We start from the raw sequence: 24,842 nt of genomic DNA on the forward strand, positions 1-24,842 counted from the left end.
TTATCTGGTACACTGGTGGTCACAAACAGTTTGCTCTAGTATAGTGGTTAAGATGGAGGATTTTGAAGCTAAATACCTGGGTTCAAAACCTGGTGGCTTCACCTAATAATACTTGTCCAAGGGCCAGAACAGTGCTTTCTGTGACTTATTTACTTTATCTAAAACAGTGGACTATTGGTAGAATAGCACTGACTCTATGGGGTTGTTGTGAGGATTATAAATGAATTCATTCAAATAAAGCACTTAGTGCTTGGCACATAGTAAGCACTCAATAAATGCTTACCCTTAGTTAGGAACCAAACCCACAGCTAGAGCTCAGGGAACAAAATGGTAATGATGACAATAATAATATTTTAGCTCTGGAGTCTTTTATGGCCTTCTCAGCCCTCCGACACATAATATCTCATTTGTCATCTCTAGTCCTGGCAGTACCAAAGGAAACAGCGTTAGTGTATCATTTAGCTAGGAATGCCATAATTAATAAAGGCAAGAGTGGTTGCAGAAAGCCCGCATTGATGTAAGCTGGTTGTTATGGCAACCATCCCCTGTCAAGGACCCTTTGCCAGGCAGAGAAAGACCCATTTTGGAAGCTGTCACAGCACATCTGTTTCTCTGCTCAGCTGATTAGCTCTTGTTTGCAACAATGAGCAGATGGAAGTAAAAATGAAAAAATAAATTTTAAAAAAAGCAAATGTTTTATCCACAAGTTTGCTTTCTAATACAGAAACAGACATTTGGCTGTTTTAGAAGATGTTGAGTAAACTAGATCCTTAATATATGGGCTGCTTCTCCCATTGGTGGGATTGCAAAGTGTAGCCAACCTATAAATTATAGGTGATGGGTCCCTTCATGTACGTCTCTTAAAATGATGTGTCTGACACTCCAATTGCAGAGTATTCTTCCACCAGGTCTCCACCTGTCTTTGCTGTAAGCGCTGTCTCAGCACACAGTTTCCACAAGAACAGCCCATATGAACACATGAAGGAGAAAGAGGACAAGGCCAGTGGCCAGGAGACCTGAGTTCTGGTGCCCAGTGTGCTCAGCATGAGCAGGAGAGTGTCCTCTCGCTGTCTTAGTTTTTCCATCTGCAAAATGTGATGCATTCTTCTGCCCTCTGAAAAGCAGAACAGCTCCAGTACTTAACTAGGTTATGAATTTAGGAATGGTAGTTGCTACACCTCTTTGGGCCTCACGTTTCTCCGTGATAACATGGAGAAGATAAATCTATAGAGAGCTATTGTGAGAATAAAATCAAAAGGTGTATTTAAAAAGCACCTTTCCCAGTTCCTGGTGCATGAGCGGGTCCTTAGCAAGTGAAAGTTTCCTTCCCACTGCACGCTTGCTCAGCAGACACAATGTTTACACTGACAGTCAGCGGGCTGTAGCTCTGGAGCTGGTCCTTGGGTTCCCCTGCTTGCAAGGGAAGAGAATATTACCCCTGTAGTTACTAGACCATCATAGGCCTGTGGTGTCCCCAAGACACGCACCTCTGGTGGCTGAGGAACACATCTGAACAGTGGCCATTTACTATCCAGAATGGAAGAGTTTTAATATTTGACAATCAGCTTGGCCACACCAGTGCATTCAACTAACTTTAATGCATAATTTAACATAGTCTCCAAATGTCCTCAATAAAAACAACAATGACAACTTTGGTTCCTCAATTCCTATGCCATGTGGGATGGTGGGAAAGATCAAATACCTCTAACCCTTGCCATCGACAAAAATGAACATAAATTTGCCTCTGATCTCTTTTGCTATAGACCAGCACATTGTCTGGCACGTGTTCCCTGCAAACACCAGCTAAGCAAAGCCAATACCAACACTGGGCATGGGTTGTTTTGAAAATCCCTTAGTTCAGCGGGTCACAAGATATGGATTTCCACCACTGTTACCCACCCACCTCCCCCTTAGTGTCCCTCGGCACTTAGCCTGGCAGAGGCTTGGATCCAGCATGTATGACATCAATGTAATTATGCCTAGCTGACATCCTCACATGTAGCTGTGAGCACTTAAAAAATAATATACAAAGTTTTACGCAAATACGAGACACTATTAATCATGTTATTTATTTTAAGAAATTGGGTGTCAGGGGCTAGAGGAGAAAAGAGACAGTAAGCATGGCTAATGGGAAGACTGTGTGCATATATGGGTCTAAGATACAGGAAGAGAGACCAGGGGCTCAGTGTAAACAGAAGGTTGAGACAAGTAACCTGGGTCAAACACCTCAGGAGATTATCAAAAAATGCCAGAGAACAGGTAGGACAGAACAAAATTCTGAAGGCGTTGGGAGCCCACATGGAAGGCAATTTGTTCTGCTTGGTACATCAAGAGAGAACTGTTTATGCCTCAGACACCTGAGGCTGAGAGAGAGCTGTGTGTGTGTGTGTGTGTGTGTGTGTGTGAGAGAGAGAGAGAGAGAGAGACAGACAGACAGACAGACAGACAAGGCTGAGCTCTCTCACTAAGCTAGCACCTGTAACATACAGACCTGCAGGTTCCAAATGATAGACTGACTACCTTGGAAATTTGAATTATTTACTATAGAGGAGGGTTGCTAAGTATTTGGAGAGTTGTTATGGGTTGAATTATGTCCTCCCAAAAAAGATATATTCAAGTACTAACCCCCAGGACCTCAGAATGTGAACTTATTTGGAAATAGGGTTGTTGCAGATATATTTAGTTAAGATGAGATCATACTGGTGTAGGGTGGACCCCTAATTCAAAATAGGTGTCCTTATAAGAAGACAGCCATGTGCAGACAGAGACGCATGGGAAGAAGGCATGTGACTACACAGGCAGATGCTGTAGCTTTGCTGCTATAAGCCAAAGACACCAAAAAAAGGCCAGCAAACTGCCAGAAGCTAGAGAGAGGTAAGAAAGGATCCTAGAAACTTCACAGGGAACATGCCCTGCTGACACCTTAATGTCAGGCTTCCAGCCTCCAGAACTGAGATAATACGTTTCAGCTGTTTTAAGCCACCCAGTCTGTGCTTTGTTGTAGCAGTCCCAGGAAACAATACAGATTGGACAAGGCTTTGACCTTAGGGTGGGAGAACCCACTTAAACATCTTTGCTGGCCATGGGAGCAGGCCCATAGAAGTAAGGGCGGGCATCTGTCTGTACCAGAGGCACTTTCACAGGTGGCTGTAGGAATGCTGGAGCCACTACTGCCCCCCACATATTCACAGGTGATGTCGTCATAACTGCCCCCAAGTCAGTCCCTGACAACAAAGGCATGCAGCTTGCAGGGGTCATGGCCACGGAAATTAAGAACCTGGGTTTTTGTGGGTTTACTAGGCAGCTGAATCAATAAACTCTGCAACCTACACTTACATGAGAAACTCAGTTTCCTATAGTTTCAGTCACTTTGCTCAGGGTAATCTGTCACATAGTTTCTATGTTGCACCTTTTTCTTTCCCTCCTAAAATAATCTTCTGAGTCATAGTACACTAATGACACACTGAGTCTGTAAAAAATTGTACTGATCTTGATTTTCACATTGACCTTTTTACTATGCCAGGCAACTATCACACAAAGTACTAGGCGAACCCCTAGAGTTTTTCTTCTCTTACACTGCTGAGTTGATACTGCTTTAACCCAGAATTTTCCAACTTTAGTAGTGTCCAAATGAGGCAGTGAGAGAAAATAAGTGGAGAATGTTAACAACATGATAGCCAATGCAAGCTGCAGCTTCGAGCTGCCCCAGTGAACCACGCATTTGGACCGCTCGTCAACATTTGATTGTGTGGTATGGTCACATTCCATTAGCTACCTGGTTTGAAGCACAGCGTATTTGAATTAAATATTGCAGTTACTCAAGCTGGTGAAATAAAAATGGAAATAAAAATGGGAAAAGAATAATTTGATTCAATATCTCAAAACAAAGTAGGATCAAGGATCTTGCAGCTGCATTTTCAAAATAAAAGCACTGGTTGCCTGCAACGGCTTTATCCCACTGGCATTTGGCACTGCGTGCATTGCTGTCGTGGTTAATCTAAACACCACTTGCTCACACAAGCAGAAGTGAACGCGTATTAAGATCAATATACTCTGCAGTCCATCATACTGAAGAGAAGCAGAGTTTGCCACCTCAAAATATGCCTTTTGGGATGTTGATTTTGTGTTGCCTTTTAAGAATCCAAAGACTCAGAAAGAAATTTGACCTTCCCCTTCACTGCCTAAAAGGCATTTAGATAGACAACCTGCCCCAGAAAAGGATGTGTCATCATAGATAACTGCAGTTTAATCTGAACTAGGTAGACAGGGAGGAACCTAGCAAAGCCCATTTGTTCAAAATCCTCCTCATCCCATCGTGATTCTGAGAACACCAGCTTCCTTTGGGTTAGAAAAGGTATACCATCTTCCTTGTTATGCCACCCCAGATTTGAGTTGAGTGCCCTCCGTTATGCTTTCCTTTAAAACAATTAAAATCTACAGAGAAATTTGCTGATGCCAATGGTTGGCCTCCTCAAACTGCCCTCCAAATTCATCTTCTTCTTTGGCTTTTTTTTACCAGTTGATTCATTCATCCAACAGACACTCACTGAGCACCACTCTGTGCCAAGCACTACACTGGGAGCTGGGCGTCCCAAGTCCCTGCCCAGCGCAGAGTCCAGCTGGAAAGCCTGCCCGCCGACGGTGACAACAGAATGGCCATGGTGGACTGATGGGGGGTGTAAAGGAGCCTCACTGTCAGCCAGGGATCAGGGAAGGTGTGCTGGGGAAAGATGCATTTCAGCTGAAATGTGAAGACTGAGGAGGAATGTTCCAGGGTTCTCAGGGTCCCTCCAGACAACATCCCTCCAGACATGAAAGGGCTCAAGGGAATCCTGTATCAGGATGAATTTGGAGAACTACTTGTCATTCGCTTGTTGAGGCATGAAGCACAAGTAAATCGGGGAAAAATACCCTGAAATGAGGCTGGACAGCTAGGTAAGCGTGGGAACTCAAGGGCTTCACTCACCATCCAAAGGAGTTTTGATTTTGTCCTGCAGTATTTCTCAAGTTCACGAGACCCCTATAAAATGTTTTGTTTTTTTTTTTTGTTTCAATGATAATTTTTATTTATAATAATAAAATGGCAAGAATAGTGGTAAAAAACATACTCCAGATCATCTGGACAACCACTGCCACACAATTGTAGTGACCACAGTTATGTTCACTATTAAGGTGGCACCAAGCCAGAGAGGCACCAGCTGGAGGCCAGACGAGATGCCATGTGCACAAAGAGCTCACCCTAGCTGAAATCAAGGACACCTGTGGGAAAACTGGACCTCCACATGGCACGGGGGAGTGAGTACGACAAAACAACGGAAAATAATCTGTTCTTTCATGTTCTGAAACAGTCACAATGCAAAAGAGAACTGAGTTTCACAAAACAATGTCATTTGCCTCCATAAATTAAAGGTGCTTACGTGCGTGTTACCGGCTTTGTAGTTTTTTCATAATACATTTTTTCTTTTGTTTTACAGTTCTATAAATATAAGTGATTAGGAGTTTATTCCTAGTTTTGTTTTTTAAAACCTATTTTAGAAGCTTTTTTTAAAGAGAGAGATGGGATGGGAGGGAGAAAGAGAGGGAGAGGACCACTAACATGAGAGAGAAACGTCTGTGGCCTGCCTGCCGCAAGCACCCCAACCGAGCATGGCACGCAGAGCCTACAACCCAGGCACGTGCCCTGGCTGGGAATTGAACCCACGACCTTTTCCCATGCAGGACAGTGTTCAACCAACTGAGCTGTTCCAGCCAAAGCTATTTAAGAAGCATTTTAATAAGACTTGAGTAAACACTGGAATCTGTAGGGTTTTCCTTTTTGTCTAAAATGGGTCTGTCCAAATCCCAAGCATAAAAGAGAGGGCCATAGATGACAGGAAGCCAATGTAGATGTTTAAGCAGACCGGTGTGAACCAATCACTATACAGGAGATTATGTTGGCAGTCAGACAGAAGGACAACTGTGGGGACAGAATGGAGATGGAAATGAGACAGGGTAGTGAGAAGCTACGAAAATTCCTGGACAAGTGGAATGGAAAAACTGAGACCAGAAAATTAAACAAGGCCAGAGAGTTTGTGCAACATACAGCCAGCTGGTGAATCCCAAGAACTTATTTTCCCTAACCAAGGGCACTTAAGAGTGAATGGTTCATACCTCTCCTCCCTAACCAAAGAATACATAGCTTAAATCTCCCTTGACTGGGAGCTAGAGAACAGAAGCCCAAGTAATGTTATTTGTGCCAGCTAAACCCAAGGACAGATGAAATTAGGGGAACAAATAACATGAACCCCATTAAAAGCCAGGCAGACTCAAGATACAACAGTATAGCAGACCAAAGAATTTCCCAAATCCCCCTATGTGCTCGTTTTAATGCATAATCATATTAAAAGTGCACCTGAAAAGCTAATGAATATTCTGCTGAAACCCTCCCCTAAGATTCTCACCTGCAGAAAAAAATTAAAAGCCCTTGGGACAAAGACTCAGCATGGGCTGTCTCCAGAGCTTGCCCATGCCCCTTCCCGGGGAGCAGTGGGCAGCGGCAGCTAGACGGGGCTGACCCCCCATCCTGTCTCCAGGGGCCCCCTTTCCCTGACTTCCCAGTGAGCTAACAGCAGCCCCGTTTTGGCTCACTCCCTTCCTATAACTTCCCTAGGGAGCCAAAGCAGAACACCTCCTAGACTCTCTCCTGTTACTTCTTCTACCCGAAGTCCTTCCTCTGTTTCACTCTTCCAGCCCTAATAAACTCTCCAAATCAGCTGGACTCATGTTGTGAAATCTTTCCTACATGAAGTCAAGAACCCACACACTACAGGTGGCCCTAGGCAGATGCACTGAAGGCCAGGTCCCCTGTCCAGTAACAGAAAGACCCCTAAAGAGATGTTGGTACAAGTCCTCTTATTAAAAGAGCCCATTGGCTTAGTCCCCGAGAGCTTCTTGCAGGCACAGGCCAGAGTACTGTGGAATTAAATGCTGACCTGACAAGCAAAACTGTACCTGTGTTTGAGGCTATGACTTATCTAGCTGGCAGAGTCTCCAAACTTCTGCATATGTCATCTCATAGAGACTTCGGTGATGATGCCGCAAATAAATCAGGACCAAATCCCAGGTTTCATTGGAAAACAAAAAAGTACATAAGCTTAGCTGCTATGTGCATGGTAGCCACCACCACAAAATGACCAGGGCCACTGCATGTAGTTGTACAGATCAGCTAGGACTGAAATCCGTCTTGTCACCAAGCCGCATGTCACTGGGGCTGCATCTATCCAGGGAAGGTGACTTTTTCTAATTTATATCAAAGCTGGATGAGTCCAAGCCATGACCCATGGAGACGGCTGCACTTTCCGGAGGGGGCACCTTTCTCTGATTGCATGAAGGTGTCCTGTGGGCTGGCTGTGCCTTAATCCTGCTTTTCTATGGTTAAGTGCCAGTATTACCACTCCCCAAACCAGATCCCTCACAGTTCAGGGAGGATAAAGAATTCCCTTCTTCCTGAAAATTGTGTGAAGTTCAGGGATTTCCCACAAAAAGTCACAGCATCAAGGCACTCAACAAACACAAAGAAACAAATGTCTGCTCCTCACCTCGGGGGCCATCCAGAACGGGGTGCCGACCGACGTGTTTCTCCGCAGACGTGTGTTGGTGAGCTGGGCTGACACACCTGTAAGGAAACAGGGTCGTAGCTGAGCAGCAAGCACAGGATGACGCTAGACCAGGGGCTGGAGAACTTTCCATAAGGATCCGATAATAAATATTTTAGGCTCTGAGCCTTGTGTTTTCTGTCCCATCTTCTCAACGCTGCCACCACAGTGCAAAAGCAGCCACAGAACACAAAGAAATAAGTGAGTGTGCCTGTGTTTCCATAAACGTTTATTAGTGCGTGCATACAATTTTCACATGTCACAAAATACTCTTCTTTTGATATTTTCCCAACTGTTTAAAAATGTGAAAACCACCCCCAGCTCAAAAGCCACACAGACACAGGAGGCAGGTCCGAGCTGGCCGACAGGCTCCACAGCCTGCGGACCACCGCGTGGGAGCATTTATCACCTTATCTAAACCACTCAAATGTTCTTTTCCCTAATAAGCATTTCTATCCATATTGCTGAAAACTTGAAATCAAAAGAAAACATCAACAACCAGGATCAACGGAAAATATATCCCTATTATATTTCCAGTATATTTCAGGTGATTTCTTTCTTAAAATGGTGTTTCATTTTATGGAGAAAGAAAATTGGCATGTATTATCTATAATAGAGCATCAGTGTAAACATAAAAACTTTTCAGTTCCTTATCTTACCTAGAAGCCTAGAAAACTAGCAAGAAAACTGTTTGTCAAATGGAAAAAGAAATTGACTCATATTATTATTATGTAGGCCTCAATGTCGAGCACCTGAATTTTAATATAATTCCAATGTACTTTATCTGTCTTAGCCTGGAGGCAGCTCTCTTCTTTCTACCATTAGGGAATGAAGTAGAAGTAAATGGACATTGGGTTAGGAGTCTGAAGACCTGTTTTTCATCAGGGGTATGCCTTTTCCTAATTGTATGACCGCTCACAGACCACCTCACGCTAGACCACTCGGCCACACTACCAAAGACCACTCACTCTAAGCCTCAGCTTTCTCATTGTCCAGTTGGGGGTAATGATACTCATCAAACCTAGCACAGAGTTCTTAAAGAACAAACAAGAGAATAAATGTGAAAATGATTTATAAATTGTACTTTATAAATATAAGGCATTCTTTTATACCAAGCAAAAATTGAATGCAGCCTTTAAGAGAATGATAAGGGTTGCCACTAATGTTATCAATGAGAACTGAGAAACCTGGATATGTGTGCATTTTAGCAAAGGGCACACCTGTGAAAACATCAGGCATAGATTTGCTGAGGCACACCGGGATGTTCTGGGGTGGAGAGCAGGTGTGCTAGCTGCTAGTACTCTATTAGAAAGCCAAAAAGGTTCTACAACCTCTACTGCCCATGGATAATTTCTTATTTTACCCAATCCTCCACTACAATTTTGGTTAAAAAAAACAACTATACTTTTCTGTGTTTAATTTTCAGAAATTTCTTTTGCAGCAATTGGAAGTTCAGGGGATTTCTATTGGAAAGATCAGGAGCCTTTACCTTCACGCCAAATCACAAAGCTGTTGAGAGGCTAAGTCAGCATTAATCCCCATCTTCATCTTCTAGGTTCTTTCCCTCAGCATACTCACTGCCCCCAGAATTGTGTGAAAAATACATCTCTGGTGTTATATACACAGCACATTTGTTGAGTTACACCATTCCTCACACAGAAGGAGAAGCATAAGACTTAAAGTGCCCCCGCCCGCTATTTTTCTTTGCATGCTTTTTACTAGATAGACCAATGCACCTAAAGTAACTTCATTTACCTCTGAGTAATTTATTCTGAGCAAATGATTCACTGATACATTTTAACACTGAATTCTTTCTTACCAATAAAACAATGATTATTCAAAATCATCAATCTTTTCTTCTACTATGTTGACACTGATAAAGGACATTTTAGAAAGTGCTTTTGTAAATGTCTTTTCATTATTTGTAACAATCATGCCAAAGTACTAACAGTTGTTGAACTCGTTTAGAAGATTCAACCATTCAATAAACTTGAAAAACCAAATGGTTTGTTGGTTTGTGAATATCAGTATGTGAGTGTTGCAAGCGGACAGTTAATAGTTCTCTGGCCTTAGGTAATATTGCTCTGCATTTCTTCTCACGCTTGCATTTCCTGGTAATGTTTCCAGCTCAACCAGCCTCACGTGCAGCAGCAATAATCACAATTTTAAAGGGATGTTGGTTCCCAGACCCAAAGGACTAGTTTACCTTCTGCTCACTGGGAATAAGCATGCCTAAGGCTACAGAAAGTCATTTGAAAGACCAAACTGCTTTCTCTTTTCATATGCTAAAGAAGAAATGACAAAATGTAAATTATAAACAATTGCCCTGAGACATGAAATTCTTCCCAGAAAAGCAAAAAGTTTTTCTGTCAAATTCTTCTTTTGAAACACTTTTATTTTCTATCTTTAATAAAATTGCTTCTAAAGCTGAAAATAGATTAGCAAACAGCATCTCCTAGGGTGATCCATCTGGTAAATCCCCCATTCGCCAGCCTGTGTTTGACTGGAAAAGTCCCTCAGCCTATGGCGTAAGGCCCCAGTCTTCTGAGATTGCAATAAATTGTTGCCCTTGGCTAAACTGCACACATCAAGAAAACAAACGACAAGCAGTCATTACCGAAGTCAACGAGCTTAACTCCTCCTTCTGTTGTCAGAAGAATGTTATTCCCCTTGACATCGCGGTGGATGATTCTGTTATTGTGCAAATGCTGAAGGCCCTGCATGGTATCCCACCGCCACCAAACAACAGGAAAGAGAAATGGAAAATCCACATGGTTATTTTAAAACAATTATCATACCACTAAAAATCTAATCGAAGTCCACATTTGTCTAACCTCCCTGCTGTTACAGACCTTGCATCTAATAGGGAGGTTTCCCCCTTGTTAATATGCAGTGGGATCCAAGCTCGAGGGACTTTCTTACCAGTAGGGCCCCATATAAGATGTATGAGATCACCGCTTCGTCCAACCGCTGGCCGAACCTGAGCAGCCCTTTGACAAGCTCGGTGACTGAGCCCCCGTTACACAGCTGCAAGAGGAGATGCAGGGGAGGGAGACAACAGCAGGACACATATGAAAAGAAAAGAAGAAGATGTTAAGAATACAAGCCCCATGTGGTAAAATAAATGTGCAGATCACAAAACTCCAGGTCAGAATAATTAAATTTCAAATTTCCATTACATGGGCAAATCTAGTTCTGTGTGTGTGTATATGTGTGTTTATTCAAGGTGATGATTTATGAGTGAAAGTGCCATGTCTAAAAGTTGATTTTTTAAATTGTCACGTGAAATACAAAAGCATAGGTCACTATCAGAAATTTAAAAGAGAAGGCATGGCAAATTACTGGATATTTTTCGTTTCATATAAATACTGTCTATGTTTTTAAACATGCATTTTGAAGACAAGAAAAGACCAGAAGAGTCTAGATGGATGCCATCGATATTGGGGCGGGAATACATTCCCCTTTTCAAATCCTCCTGTCTCCTGTGCTGGCGCTGCAGGCGGCAGAAGCCCAACCAGCAGCTCTTCCAGGAGTTGCTGTTGCCTCTCAGATTTATGGAGTGCACCTGCATCATCTGTGCATGCAACCTTCTCATAGCCAATGTTAGATATTCAGAAATTTTATGCTCTTCTTTTTTGCCTGTAATTAAAAATGCTGTAAAAGTATATGTTGCATATTCGTTCTTTGTTATGTATTGTCCATCACTGAGATTTAAGAGTATGTGAACCTGGTATATACTCTACTTTCACAGCAATTTAAGGTTCTTCTTGAATGATTGTTACTAAATGCAGAAGTCAATTGTGCAGGGTATGGTTGGCTACATGTCATCTTAAATCAAGGGTTCTTAACTGGTTTGGGCAGGGCTTGTAATTGGAATGGTAGGCAGTATGTATATGCATCTTGCATTTTTCTGCTAAAAAAAATTCAGAGTTTACGTCAGATTCTCAGAGCCATCCTTGTCCTTATAAGGATTAAGACTCTGCTTTAGAAATGTGCAATTCCTTTTGGTACGTTGTCTGCAATTTGGGGGAGAGTTGAGTAATGAACACTGAGGGGTTTTCCCAGTCAACTGGCTTTTCATAAGCAAGAAACTCTGAGGGAGCACAGATTAGCACCTTTCCTTTAAAAAGACAATTTTTTATCGAGATAATACATTAGGGTGTATTCAGCTCTAATCATGAACATCTGCAATATTTTAATAGAGGGTGAGCAGATGTTTTTATTTGATTGTGCAGCACTCCCTGCTACACACACGGCAGACACATTTCACACACTCTAACAAAATAACCTGTAACCGAATCTGCCCATGTGGTTACCACTTAAATTGCTCATAAGCAAGAGTGTATGACTAGAAGTCTAATACAGCATTAAAAAATCTTTAAAACAGTCTTACTATCTTTAGGAGAGACACTAGAAGCAGTGCAATGCATTGAAGACTATGATGGCCCCTTGAGTTTGAATGAAGCGTCCTTGGAATCTACTTTCTACTAATGTTGGGGGTAACTTGTAGCTTCACTCTAATAGTTCTGATGACTAATGTTGAGTACCAGGGTAATGTCTTCCAAAGGATTCCAGATTCTTTTGATTTCAGCTATGTCTTATATGGCCCTGAAAGGGCAAATAACCACCAATGTCCAATATAATGCCCACTTGAGCAGTGAATGCATCTCCAGTGCCATGACTCATAGAATAGTCATAAAGGCTAAGTTTTTGATAGATGTAAAATAATTTTCTCAAGACTCCCCAAACTAGAGTCTACATTTCATGAAACAAGAATTGAAGAATTGGCCACAGAATCAAATGATGACCATGGAAGAACATAGGACATGACACTGAGCGAAGTTCTCAACCCACAGAAAGAAAACCCTCTGGAGTGCATGGCATGCAGCTTGGAGAGCTTGAGAGAACAAGACGAGCGTGTATACACACCCCTCTTGAATGGTGTGTATAAGGGGATAACGATGGAAACTTCAGTTTCTTATGACCCTCTTCTCATTTGGAAATCTGAAGGGAGACCTGCTCAGCGAAGTGCCTTGCACCAACAAGGGGGTGTCCCATGGAATGGCAATGGCAGTGGAGTATGGCGAGGCCAACCAAGCCTGGGATCAGAACACTTCACGGCCTGCTCATGACTTGCGGGAGATTCAGAACTCTATGCTCCATCTGAGGGCAGGGACAAGGATAAAATTAGACTGAGGAAAAGAGAGTGAGGCCCTCAGGATAGGAAGGATTATCAGAGCCCAGGGACATAGGGAGACATGGTGAGGCAGACAGTAGGAGGACATGGGGGTCCCCCACAGTGTGAGGCCCTGCTCTCCCTGCCACGGCTGAATGTGAGCATCTGCTTATGCCCAGACCCGGATGTCACTTAGGGAGAGGGCATGGGAAGAAGAAAAGAAAAGGCCCTAATGATACTAAGTCCTTATCCAAAGGATTGAGCTTTGAACTGGACTGTGAAAATGGGATATAAACACTAGAATTTGCCCCTTCCCAAAGAAGTCCCTCAATTGGGCTGAATTTAATAGAATGAGTTAAAGTCAGTTGTGTCCACTAGGCAGTCTGGGAGCTGAAGAACAAATTTGAGTTCAGCTACTGAAAAGAAAGTTACCTCTTTGTTTTCAATAGTGTGTGACCGTCCAGTTAATACCCATTACTCAAACACGAACAGGACACTGTCTCTGCCCTCAAAGAGCCCACCACCAGTAATGGACACATGAGTAATTAGGAGTATGGCATGTGGAACTAGGCATGTACCTAAGGGAGAATGGTGGCACCAAAGAGGGAATGGTGACCTTTGCTGAGAAGGGTGAAGAGGGGACAATCTGGGAAATCATCCTAGAGAATGTGACATTTGCTGTGGGTTTGAAGGAGAAATGAGTTTATGGAAAGTGGATAAAAGGGGAAGGGCATCCCTGGAAGAGGAACATCGTGTGCATAAGAAGGGAGCATGAAAGAAGGAGGAATGTGTGTGTGTGCCCACGCATGCATGAATCCTCTGCTACTGTTGGGACAAAAGGGTGCCAGGATCCTAGGGCAGGGAGACGGGAAGGAAGGTGCAGAATAGGGAATGACAGGTCTGCCCTGCTAAGGAATATGGGCTTTATTACTATATGCACACATATTATATAATAGTACCATAACACACCATTAGATAAGAATAGTAAGCTATTGACAAGTGTTAGGCAGGAGGACTCTATTCAGATTTGCATTCTAGAAAGATGACTTGGGCAGCAGATTGGAGGGTGAACAGAATAGGAAGACACCAGAAACTGGACATCTGTTAGGAGGTGTTGAAGCAATCAAGAGAGGCTGGGTCAAAACATCAAAAGTCATGAGGATGAAGAGTCTGGGACAGATACAGAGGCTTTTATGAAATAGAATAGACAGGGATTTCTGCCCAGCTGCATGCAGAAAGTGAAGAAGAGACAGTCTAGGCATCTTGTGACAATAGGAAAATGACAATAAAGTTCTTTGATCCTCTAAAACCAAAGCAATAGGAATGCAAGGCACTATAACACCTTTTTCAGAACCACCCCTCAGCCTGGCTCCTCTCTCAGGGAGGCATGTGCTTTACTGAACTGCAAGTGCCCTATTAAAATTCTACCCAGAGATAATTTAAATTAAATACTGGGTGACGATCCAAGCTAACTCTACACTGGAATTTTCCCCTGAAACCTCATTTCAGTCTCCTGCCCTACTTTGAATGTGATCATTTTTGCAACCGGAGCCTGCCTATTCAGTGATATGTTATATAGGTATCCAACAAAAAACTTACTTCATAGCTCTAGAACTATGAAGGGATTAGAGCAGCCATTTTTGTCAGCAGGATCAGAACTAAGCTGTGGGTTTCAAAACAACAAAGGGATCTTTACTTAGTCAGTGCTCTTGGTTCAGTAAATGTCAGAGTTTAAGAGCTTTCTGACTGCCTGTGATTAACAAAATAAAAAACCATATAATTAAACTGCTCAGGGAAACTTTAGAGGAAGTTACCCTGCTAAATTGGTAAGTTCTCAGCAGAGTGCTCAAGGGCAGCCTGCGGATCTTTGGGTACTTGGATATAAAAAAAGAAGCAGGTACACACTTACAATGGTCTAAGCAGGGTAAGTGTTCAGTGCAACGGACTGAATATTTTAAAAGCATGACAAAAACTTTTATTGAAATGCATCAAATAAAATAATCCCCTTAGAGTTTTAAGAAGGCAACCAAAGGTTGGCGCATGCAGCCTTCCTTTATCTCCACCCACTCTGCCAGCCTTCGCATTCAAACACAGAGGGGTGTCTCCAGGCCTGCGTTCCTTCCTCCACCCTCAGCATTCAGGAAGTGTGGCAGCTGGATGCATCTAGAATTTAATGAGCATTTTGCTCCAAACCAAGAAAAACAGAAAAATCATTTAGGTACCACATCTATTTTCCAAAACATCATTGAATATTGATTCAATCACAGTATGTGCTTTTGCTAAGATCGTCATAATTTCAAGCAATAAAATGTTCCTTGCTCAATTAGCCATCAACTTTCCTCCATGTTATTAAAAAGGCCAATGCAACACAATCACCAGACCTTTATTCTAGTTGAAGCTCTAACTTTCAAGTAGGTTCTGTACTGGCATGTTGATTTGATCTAGTCAGAGTGCAGAATTAAGAGGAATTTCTTTTCAGGGTCCCTTTTGTTCAGTGGACGTCATCTTTCAAGGGTGCTAAGTTCTGTAGAGGGTGTAGGCAAAGGTCAAGTTAGGATCATCAAAATTACTCCAGATGATGCCTTAGGAAGCACTGTGCTGGATGATGTCCACCTCTTAGTAAGGCCAGAACAACGCGTATTTTTCTTCCACATTGTTGGGAACAATCGTGTTTGTTTTGCTGATACCAGGTGAAATCACTGGTTTGCACCTAAGAGAATGAAAACTATGCCACTTGTGAACTCTAGTCAAAGTGGAGAGAGATGCTCACAAGAAGTAGGTGGGTCCCAGAATGCCCACCTCCCATCCCAGTCTCCCAGGACACGTGCTTGTTGAGTAGAACAGTGGGGTGGGCAGGATCACTCCACCACTCAGCTTCTAACTCTCTTGCTTTTGCTGAACACATATAGCACATATACATAGGATGTAACTCTGTTCCATTTCAAAGTTTCTCCCTTCTTCTCTGCTCCCAGGTGCTCTGGACCTTCCTCCTGGTCCCCAGCACTCCAGTGACCCTCATTCTGGAATCCTGTCAGAACTGGCCATCTGAATCAGTGTTTCCTAGCCATCTCTGGCCAATCAAAACCTATCGGTCCTATGCTCCAGACCACCAGAGTCCTGCTGTGACCAATTCATTAATGTGATCAATTGATCTGTGCTGCATATCCATGGGTGACAATGGTTTGAAGCATCACCCCCAGTGATATTCAGGCCCACACTGGACTTTCTGTAGCCTTAAAGCAAAGACTGGACAATGGCATCCCCCACTACCACCCCTCCAACTGGCTTAGTTACTGAACTTATACATAGATCTCTGGGAGATAAATAGACATTAAGAATAAATTCTTTCATCTGGTTTTAAAACTTTTTTTTTTACTTTGGAACCTCATTTACTAGTACCCTACACTCCAAACCATTTCTTTTAAGTTGAACACATGATTCATGCTGAAAGTAATAGTATCTACCTACTGAAGGTTTTATGCTGAAGAAAAAAGAAAGAATGTAGTTCATGTCTTAGCACATACTAGGTATTTGTTTTTGAGTGTTATGTTTTTCTTAAAGGTCTAAATTCTTATTGTATTTAATTTAGGTGAGAGATAACAGGACTTATAGATTATTTAAATTTAATATTACCTTAGAATAAAATGCATTCAGAAATTCTCCAAAGCATTATTATCTGTGAGTGCTTTCTCTCCATATCTTTCTAATACAGGAGGTGTCTGTCATGAAAGAGAGCTCTGGTTTACTTTCTGCTAACAATTAGTAATGAATTTCAGAAATGACATTTTTATTTGCTTTTGTTTTCAGAGCTGTGTTGATTTAAGAAGGTTATTAATAACATGTTTCTATCGTTTAGAATTGCTCTGTGGAATAGCTGCTCACCGGTCCTTTCATCTCATTCAGCAAGGAAACAGCAAAAGCGACATAAATTTAATCTCACTGTGCATGATGAGAAGCACAATATTAAGCAGACTGTAGTGTTCATGTGTGAGTCTCCTAAAGCACTCCTAAAAAAGCTGCAGCAGGAACAAAACGGTGAAGGTGCTGTGCGGACCCCATGGACTCCCTGCTGCGTGTGTGAGAGAGACAGACCAGGAACCATGTGGCCCTAGCTGGGCAGCACAAGTCTGTGTTCCAGGACTGCAGACAGCAGCAGGGGGTCTGAGCAAGGTGTCCACGTTTGGTTCTCCCTCCAGTTCTGCCACTTAATTCATTACATGACCAGAGAGGCATGTCACTCCTTCTCTGTGCTCCGTTCTTCCATTGGACACCAGGGGACTGCCCTGAAGGAAGGCTGAGCTTCCCACCAGTTCTAGGAGCCCAGAAATCGCTGTTTCTATAAGCATACTGTGGGTACTGGATGCACCTAACCACCCAGCAGCCTGGCATAGAGGGCCCGTTCCAGGACATAAAAGCCCTGAGGACATCTGGCTCCCCATACCACCGATGTTGGCGTGGAACAAAACAACCCACAAAAGGCATAAATGTCAGCATATCATGTCACTGAGATATGAATACTTCAGTGTCTCAGGGCAGCCTCGTTACCTGTCTGCCATCACCTTGGAAAAGCAAAAAAACAGTCAGCAGAGGAGCATATGCACCAGGCTCAGGCCACAGTTCTGGGCTCCTTCTCAGCAATGAAAACCATGCCTAGCCCTTTCCAGCGACCTGGCCGTGCCCGAGGGGCTGACCTTTGGTCAGTCTTTATTGGGAAGAGCATGTATTCTCCAGGTGGCTGCAGGTATGAGCAGCCACCTGCCTACCTGGAAAAGTCCTGAAAGTCCCAGTTCTCCATATTTAACTACAGAGCCTTTCTGAGTCAGGAGATAAAAATGGACAGAAACTTCATTATTAAATTACAGTGAGGTTTAAAACATGGAGATCTTACAGAGCTAAAAAAAATTTAATCAGAGACCCTAGAAATCATTCTTTCCATGTCCCAAGAAAAGCAGCATTTTTAAAATTACAGATATTCTTGAGCTTCACTGGCAGGATAAAACCTATAATATTCTCAGGGAAGGGAACAGAAATAATAAAATCTGAAAGATTATAAGAATGTGTTATATGACAACCAGTCAACTAAACAAAGATGATTTCTGAAAACCAAAACCCCTTACATATTTATATCCCGAGGAAGGCAACTGATGTGACAGAAATGTTCAAATTGGTTTCCCTGCAGATTATCCCATCTGAATATAATGAATTCCCCATACATGGTTGCCATGGCAACCAATATATATTTCCCCATGTCCAGGCCCTCCCAGAGCCAGGCAGAGGATTCAGAGAAGAGGCACTAGACGGTGAATTGAGTGCTGGCTTCTCCTTTGGTGCCTCTCTCTTAAGGCTTTCACATGTGTCCACGTGTTCCTGGATCACATATGTGATCCTAGGCACAGAGGCATGTGCTGGTCCAAAGGGGCAGAGTCCAGAACAAACCAGAACGAGCCTATGAGTCCTAATAAGCTAATTCCATAGATCGCCATTATTGTGTCTTTGCAATTTTAGTCCCATTGGGAATTGGATTTGTGGGGAACTGACTCTTGCCCCCCACATATACACATTCACTTCTATTAATAAGGGCCAACGGGCAGTGGAGACGGTGGCGCTCCTTTTAGATTCCCTCTTCAGAGCAGATGCTGCTGGGAGTACTGCTCCCAGCTCCCAATAGCAGTTTTCACCAGGAACTGCCCCCAGCTACAAGGAAGTGCCCCTCCCCCCAGCCCAAGGTCACTTTCCATCCCAGCACTGCATGCAGCCAGTGATTGGCTGATGCAGAGACACAGCTCTGCAAAAGCAGCCCAGCTCTCCATCTCCCAGAGGACGGGCTGAAGCCTCTACTGCAACCACATTGCTGTTCAGTGTCCCTCTTGCCCAATCCTGCCTTTCTTACTCCTTCCAGGTCCATCCCTGCACGATCTTTCCAACAAACCTGCTATACACACAACCTTCAGAATCAGTCTGAGAAAACCCACTCTGAGATGAGGATTAATGAACAAAGATGGGCTAACCCCAGCTTGGTGAGCCAGGTAGATCTTGGGCTAACAATTTTTGAAAGTGAGTTGTAATTATGTTTTCTATAAAATGTTCCCAGCATAGGGAAGAAAATAATCTTTTCCAACTGTATTCCTGTGTTCATTCAGTATTAGAAGAAAAGATTATTAAAAAATTGAAGGAGAAAAACAGGAACACTTTTAGTACACAGCCTACCTGTAACAACTGTGGAGAATGCCACATCAGTCCCTGTCACACACAGGAGGGACTGACTTCTCCAGTGTGTATGGTACAGTATTTAGGCAAAAACACACCTACGTGTCACTGGAGCTCTACCTGAATGTATAGTTACCTACTGAGCCCCTCTTACCTCCAGGACCAGCCACAGCTGTCCTCCCACACAGTGATCTGCTTTGTAAAACATCCCGTAAAACTTCACGACGTTGGGGTGATTAGGAAGAAACTGCAAAATGTTGTATTCTGCCTCAATCTCTTCATCCATATCCTACACACAGGGTAAAAAAAAAAGTGTGTGCTGGATTAAGTCCTACTGTGTGACGAAGGGCATAGGTATGACATTATGATCAAGTAATCATTTAGTAAAGCATGTTTGTATTTTAAAGACTTTATTTATTTATTTATTTTTAGAGAGAGGGGAAGGCAAGGAGAAAGAGAGGGAAAAGTCCATGTGCCACTGATTGGTTGTCTCTCACATACCCCGAACCAGGGACCTGGCCCACAGCCCAGGTATGTGCCCTAGCTGGGAATCAAACCAGTGAACTTTCACCTTGTGGGACCATGCCCAACCCACTGAGCCATGCCAGCCAGGGCATATTTATTTGTATTTTAATGTCATCATTACCATATCTTGAATATACATAATGATGAACATTCAGATCCCAACTAAAACTCTAATTATTGTACCAATAAAATGTCTTTATTATATTCTCTTTTCTTTAACAGTATTACAAATATCTTTTTAATTTAAAAATGTCTGAATTTCCAAAGCAGCTAAGGAGAAGAAGCTTAAAAGGACCCAACACAGGATAGGAAATCTATAACTTCACTGTGCAAAACAGCCTCCAGCATCATAACCTCGATGTTCGGGGCTCTGAAATAAGATGCCAGGCTAAGATGATTGAATATCACATGTCTGGGTCATTTTCTAGCTGACAGAGAGACCAGCCTCTGTATAAGCCCAGGGAATGAAATACATCATTCTTTTTGAGAGAATAACTTTTGAAGAGCCCAGAGGGCCCAAATCAAAACAATAGTAAACTGGACAAAAACCACAAAGTCAAGGAAAGTTTAACTGCAAATGGAGTTGTCATTCAAATGAGCTGAAAAATCAGAACTCATTTTGAGATTTCATGCCAGGTCTCACGAAAATTATCCCTAGAACTAGAAAAGAAGTTGGAAACTCAGTGTGCATGAAATACTGCATTGTGGCTACAATTCACCACCATTACTTACACTGACTGGATCCAGAATTTTTACTGCAGCCAGGCTCCCATCTCTCTTGTTGGTTACCTTGTAGACCTTGCCATAGGTGCCTTTACCTATGGTCTCTATAATTTCCCAGGTGTCCGTGGGATCTGGAAGTGATTCAAATCCAAGCATCGTGGGGCTGTAATGAAACAATCCATACAGATGTTTCCTGGTGGGGAGAAAAGCTTGTTATGTGCAACAGATCACAACATTGAGGGCAGCGGGCTTTCAGAACAGGAAGAGCTTTGTTTCTTAACCAGCAACCTTGTGATACTTTTTCTTTTCATTTTCCCTTTCTGTTTTAAGTAAAAATTTTAAAGGGGGATTTGAAGACTCCTTAGGAAATGAGGGGTTAAGTTAGAGGGGTCAGAAATATGACTCTAAAACACCTTTAAGGACATAGTTTTCGAACATGGGGGGATTAGATAAATACTGCAGGAGGGAGAAAATAGGCTGAAGAGGATATCCAGTCATGACCAGACAGCTGTCACTCAGGCTGTGCCAGAGGAAGCATCTGTAAGCCAATGGTCTTAGATCTCCGTCCCCAGGTTATGGTAACCGTGACCAGGCCTCTCTGATGGTCACTGGAAACCAATCCCCAACTTTTATATGCAAAGACTGGGCTGCTAGGAAAGATTTGGTATCTGTACCAGGCATCAGTCAATGCACAGCAACCACTGGCAGCCAGGTCTTGGATCCTGCAAGATTAGCCGAGCTCAAACCCTGACTATAGAGCAACAGGCTAGAGTGGGAATCACACTGAGTGGTTAACCAGGAACTGCAAACTCACTTTGCTTATTTAATAAGGATACAGCTCTGTGTACTTCAAGTACCATTGACCCTTAAACAACATGGGGGTTAGGGGCCCCACCTGCAGAGTGGAAAATCCATGACAATCTTCTAACTCTACAGTCATCCCTTTACATCTGTGGATTCAGCCAACTGCAGTTGGGAATGCAAAAATACTATTTCAGTCTGCAGGCAGTTGGTTGAATCCATGGATGCAAAAACCCATGGACACAAAGAGCTGACTGTATTTATTGAAAAAAATGCAAGTATAAGTAAATCATGCAGTTCCAATTCATATTATCCAAGAGTCAACTGCATTTTAAGTAATAGCAACAAGCTTAGCAAGCAAGGTCACCCAAGACTGGTCCCATGGAAAAGCCCCTTCAAGTTCTGTTGCTCCCGGGCTGGATGAGAGGTCTCAACCTCAGTCTGCTTCTAATCCCAGGGGAGAAGCTGTCAGGCTCCGACATCAAGAGTTATGGCCTCCAATCCCCACACAGTGGCTTGGTGTCCACCCAGGGCAAACACTTCTGTCTTATGCTGGACATTCCAATTTGCACTTTTAATTATTTCCTAGACTGCATTCTCCCAAGGCAGAGCCTTATGACCTGGAACAAGAATCCACTTTTTATCTTTACCCTTCCTGATGGAAGCATTTCAAAGATATTGAAAACCATTACCAAAACAAAAGAAAAGAAAATCCCAAAAGCTGTGGGGTTGACACTGGAAGGGACCCTGTCTTTCCAGAGTTCATCTGGCAGGGACACCATGCTCCAGAGGGGCCTGAGGCCAGCACCTCAAGAGCCTGGGCAAGGCTCACCCTAGGCTGAGTCACAGACCCCAAAAGGTCAGCTGGTCAAACAACTGCTTTTCATCTGCTGGTTTCAAGATTCTAACCAACTCCAGCCTTTCCTCCTGTGTTTTCCACCAGTGTTTTCACGAAGTCTATCTTTCTCACCATGTGCTTCATAATTTTTGCCATATCTGTACTTCACCTGTGCTATTAGTTACTAAAAACATTTAAAATAATTGCTTTTTCATAAGACCGAATATCTTTAAAGGCACTTTCTACCACTACTCTAAATGCAAAACAAGTATCATTTGCCATGTTTCAAAATCAACTGCAAAAAGAAGATCACACTACAAACAATAGTTATTCAAATCCAGCCAGATACTGCTGCCCCCTGCTCTACTTTCTCAAGAAGGGAGATCATCAAGAGATAGGAAGGAGTTAAAGACTAGCACAAACTGCTCCCTCCGGGTGATCAGAAGACCTGAAAAAGAAATTAGCAAGGGAATAACTTTGTCATTATGCAATTCAGTGTTCTTTATTGTGAGATTCCCCCAAACCTCTCGTCACCTTGAGAACCATTCCAAGCTTGGCTTCTACAACACCAAAACACAGGCCCAGCCTGGGGTGCTGGTCAGGGATAGACCAGCTGGCAAGGGGGGGGCAGGTACTGAGATGTTTCCTAGAGAGAAGAATCTGGCCCATCAGCCTAAATGGAATTAGGTTACTCTTACCAGTGTGGTCCCTGTTCCTCCACCAACAAGTCCTTACACTTGCATCTGGGCTCAGCGCTGTGACAGAGTAGCACTCAAGTCAAATGCCTGCACGATCCTGGCCCTGCCCTGACCAGCCCAGAGACTTGGGCTAGTTACTCATCTCCTTGTGTCTCAGCTTACTGATCTGCACAATGGGGCTGCTGCTACTGGTGATGCAACCCATTAATAGAGTTACATTATGGACTAGAACACGATACAATAAAGTGAGCACAGTGAGGGCTCAGTAAGTGTCATCGGCCATCACAAAAGCAGAGCACCAAGTTCTGCTTCAGAACAGGCAAGGCATAACAAACAGCTCTCTGCACTGTTTCACTGCTGGCTACAAACTAAACAAGGACCAAGTTAGCTTTGCTCCAGTCAGTTTATACTTTCAGATGAATGGCTGAAATTTGATATATGCAAATGAAATTAAATCATAGAATGTGGCAGCTGAAGAGGACCCCAGAGGCCATCAAATCAAGTGGTTTTCTAGTGATTTTTGGCCTCTAAAGCCTTTCATTGAATTAAATCTCACTTAGGATGCTGACGTATAAGTTGAAAGAGGCAGGGCAGCTCTGGCTGGAAAGTCAAGTGCACAGGAAAGCCAAGTGCATGCCCTGTGCCCCCTGTGGGAGGACAGACAGGGTGACCAACTATGCTGGTCTGCCTGGACTGCTCTGGTTTTAGCAATGGATGTTCTACATCCAGGGAGACCTCTCGGAACTGGCAAACTGAGATAAGTCTGTCAACCGAGTGTGTGGAACCTCTCAGAGCAGTGTTAGGAAACCATTATTTACATATCCCCACACCCATGTCTGCCTTGCCCCTTTTTATGAGCTAAATTGTATCTTCCCCAAAACTCATACAGTGGAGTCCTAACCTCCAGTACCGCATGATGTGACCACATATGGAGGTAGGGCCTTTGAAGAGGTAAAATGAGGTTGTGTGGGGGCCCTACTACAACATGGCTGGTGTCCTTATGACAAGATTAGAGCACAGACACGCACAGAGTAAAGACCATGTGAGAACACAGAGGGAAAACAGTCATCTACAAGCCAAAGACAGCGACCTCAGAGGGAATTGACCCTGCCAGTGTCACGATCTTGGACTTCCAGTCTATAGAACTGTGAGGAAAAACTTCTATTGTTCAAGGCACCCAGTCTGGGGCACTTTGTTAAGGTAGCCCTAGCAAACTAATACACTCCCTTTTTACAAATGAAGAAGCCGAATCCCAGACTGGTGACACGACTGTTTAAGGGCTGTACAGAAACAAGAATCTGGTCCTTCTGAGGTGAGGCCCGATCCCATGACCTCAGTTCCACAGAACGGAATGGAGGGAGACAGCTAGTTAACAATGGTTATCTCTGACCAACTGTACCAAATATCAAAAAGTTCTGTGTGGAAATACCCCAATCACATGGGAGCTAAACGCTGCCACAGACCTACTGGATGGAAATCTCTGCTCCCCCCAAACTAGAACTCCCACAGAGGGATTCATCTACAGTTGGTTCCAATGATGAGTGAGTGGAGGCTGATCAGTCAGGTTCTACTGCCATGCCCACCACGTCCACCTGAGCACCTGAAGAAAAGGTTAAATAAAGGTGCAACAGAGCAGGTGTATACTAACAGGGTTGACAGTCTTCTCTCTCTAAAAACAGTACCTACCTCTATCAACTCTCTGACAATTGATTAAACAGTCAGGTCAAACAGTGGCTGCTTATACACCCCTGTGAAGGTGGTGATGGTCTGCTCCAGGCAGGCAGCTGGAGCAGCTTTTCTGGCAGCCAAAAGGCTGTTGCTGGCCAGAATGTTAACCTTGAGGGCAGGCTGCACTTCTGCTATGTCTGTGTTTGGAGCATGACAGAGCTGGAGCCTCATGGAAATAGCCAGGATTGACCAAAAAAGAGCCAGGAGCAATTTGAAATGAAAAGGGTGAACCTGGGACATCAGCACTCTGCAGAACCCTCAGCAGTCCACACGGAGGCACCTGCACTTCCTGCCATCCCCAAAATGAGGCCTCCATTATATATGTAGACATAAAGTGAAAGGGTGACCTCAAGAAGCTAGAAAACTCAGATTACACAGGCTATACTCTTTGAAAGACAAAAAGGACTAAGTCTGTCTCAGCAGAGGTAATTTATGGCATTTACCAGCATGGGGAACACTTGTGCAGTTTACAAACCAAATAAAAAACTCATTGGCCTGGGCTTGTCTGTGTG

General features: G+C 43.3%; 1 protein-coding gene across 1 annotated transcript in view; it reads right to left on the reverse strand.

Annotated features, from left to right (window-relative positions):
* Nucleotides 1-24,842, reverse strand: part of MYO3B (myosin IIIB) — a 417,036-nt gene that overhangs the window by 372,329 nt on the left and 19,865 nt on the right. Inside the window, exons 2-6 of the mRNA XM_036023317.1 lie at nucleotides 20,275-20,458; nucleotides 19,172-19,306; nucleotides 10,557-10,661; nucleotides 10,252-10,351; nucleotides 7,578-7,654 (exon numbers count right to left, since the gene is read on the reverse strand). Coding sequence (XP_035879210.1) covers nucleotides 7,578-7,654; nucleotides 10,252-10,351; nucleotides 10,557-10,661; nucleotides 19,172-19,306; nucleotides 20,275-20,421 — 564 coding nt within the window. The 5' untranslated portion in view covers nucleotides 20,422-20,458. The remainder of the gene's footprint in view (nucleotides 1-7,577; nucleotides 7,655-10,251; nucleotides 10,352-10,556; nucleotides 10,662-19,171; nucleotides 19,307-20,274; nucleotides 20,459-24,842) is intronic.

This window comes from Phyllostomus discolor, chromosome 4 (assembly GCF_004126475.2).
Source record: "Phyllostomus discolor isolate MPI-MPIP mPhyDis1 chromosome 4, mPhyDis1.pri.v3, whole genome shotgun sequence".
Lineage (NCBI taxonomy): Eukaryota > Metazoa > Chordata > Mammalia > Chiroptera > Phyllostomidae > Phyllostomus > Phyllostomus discolor.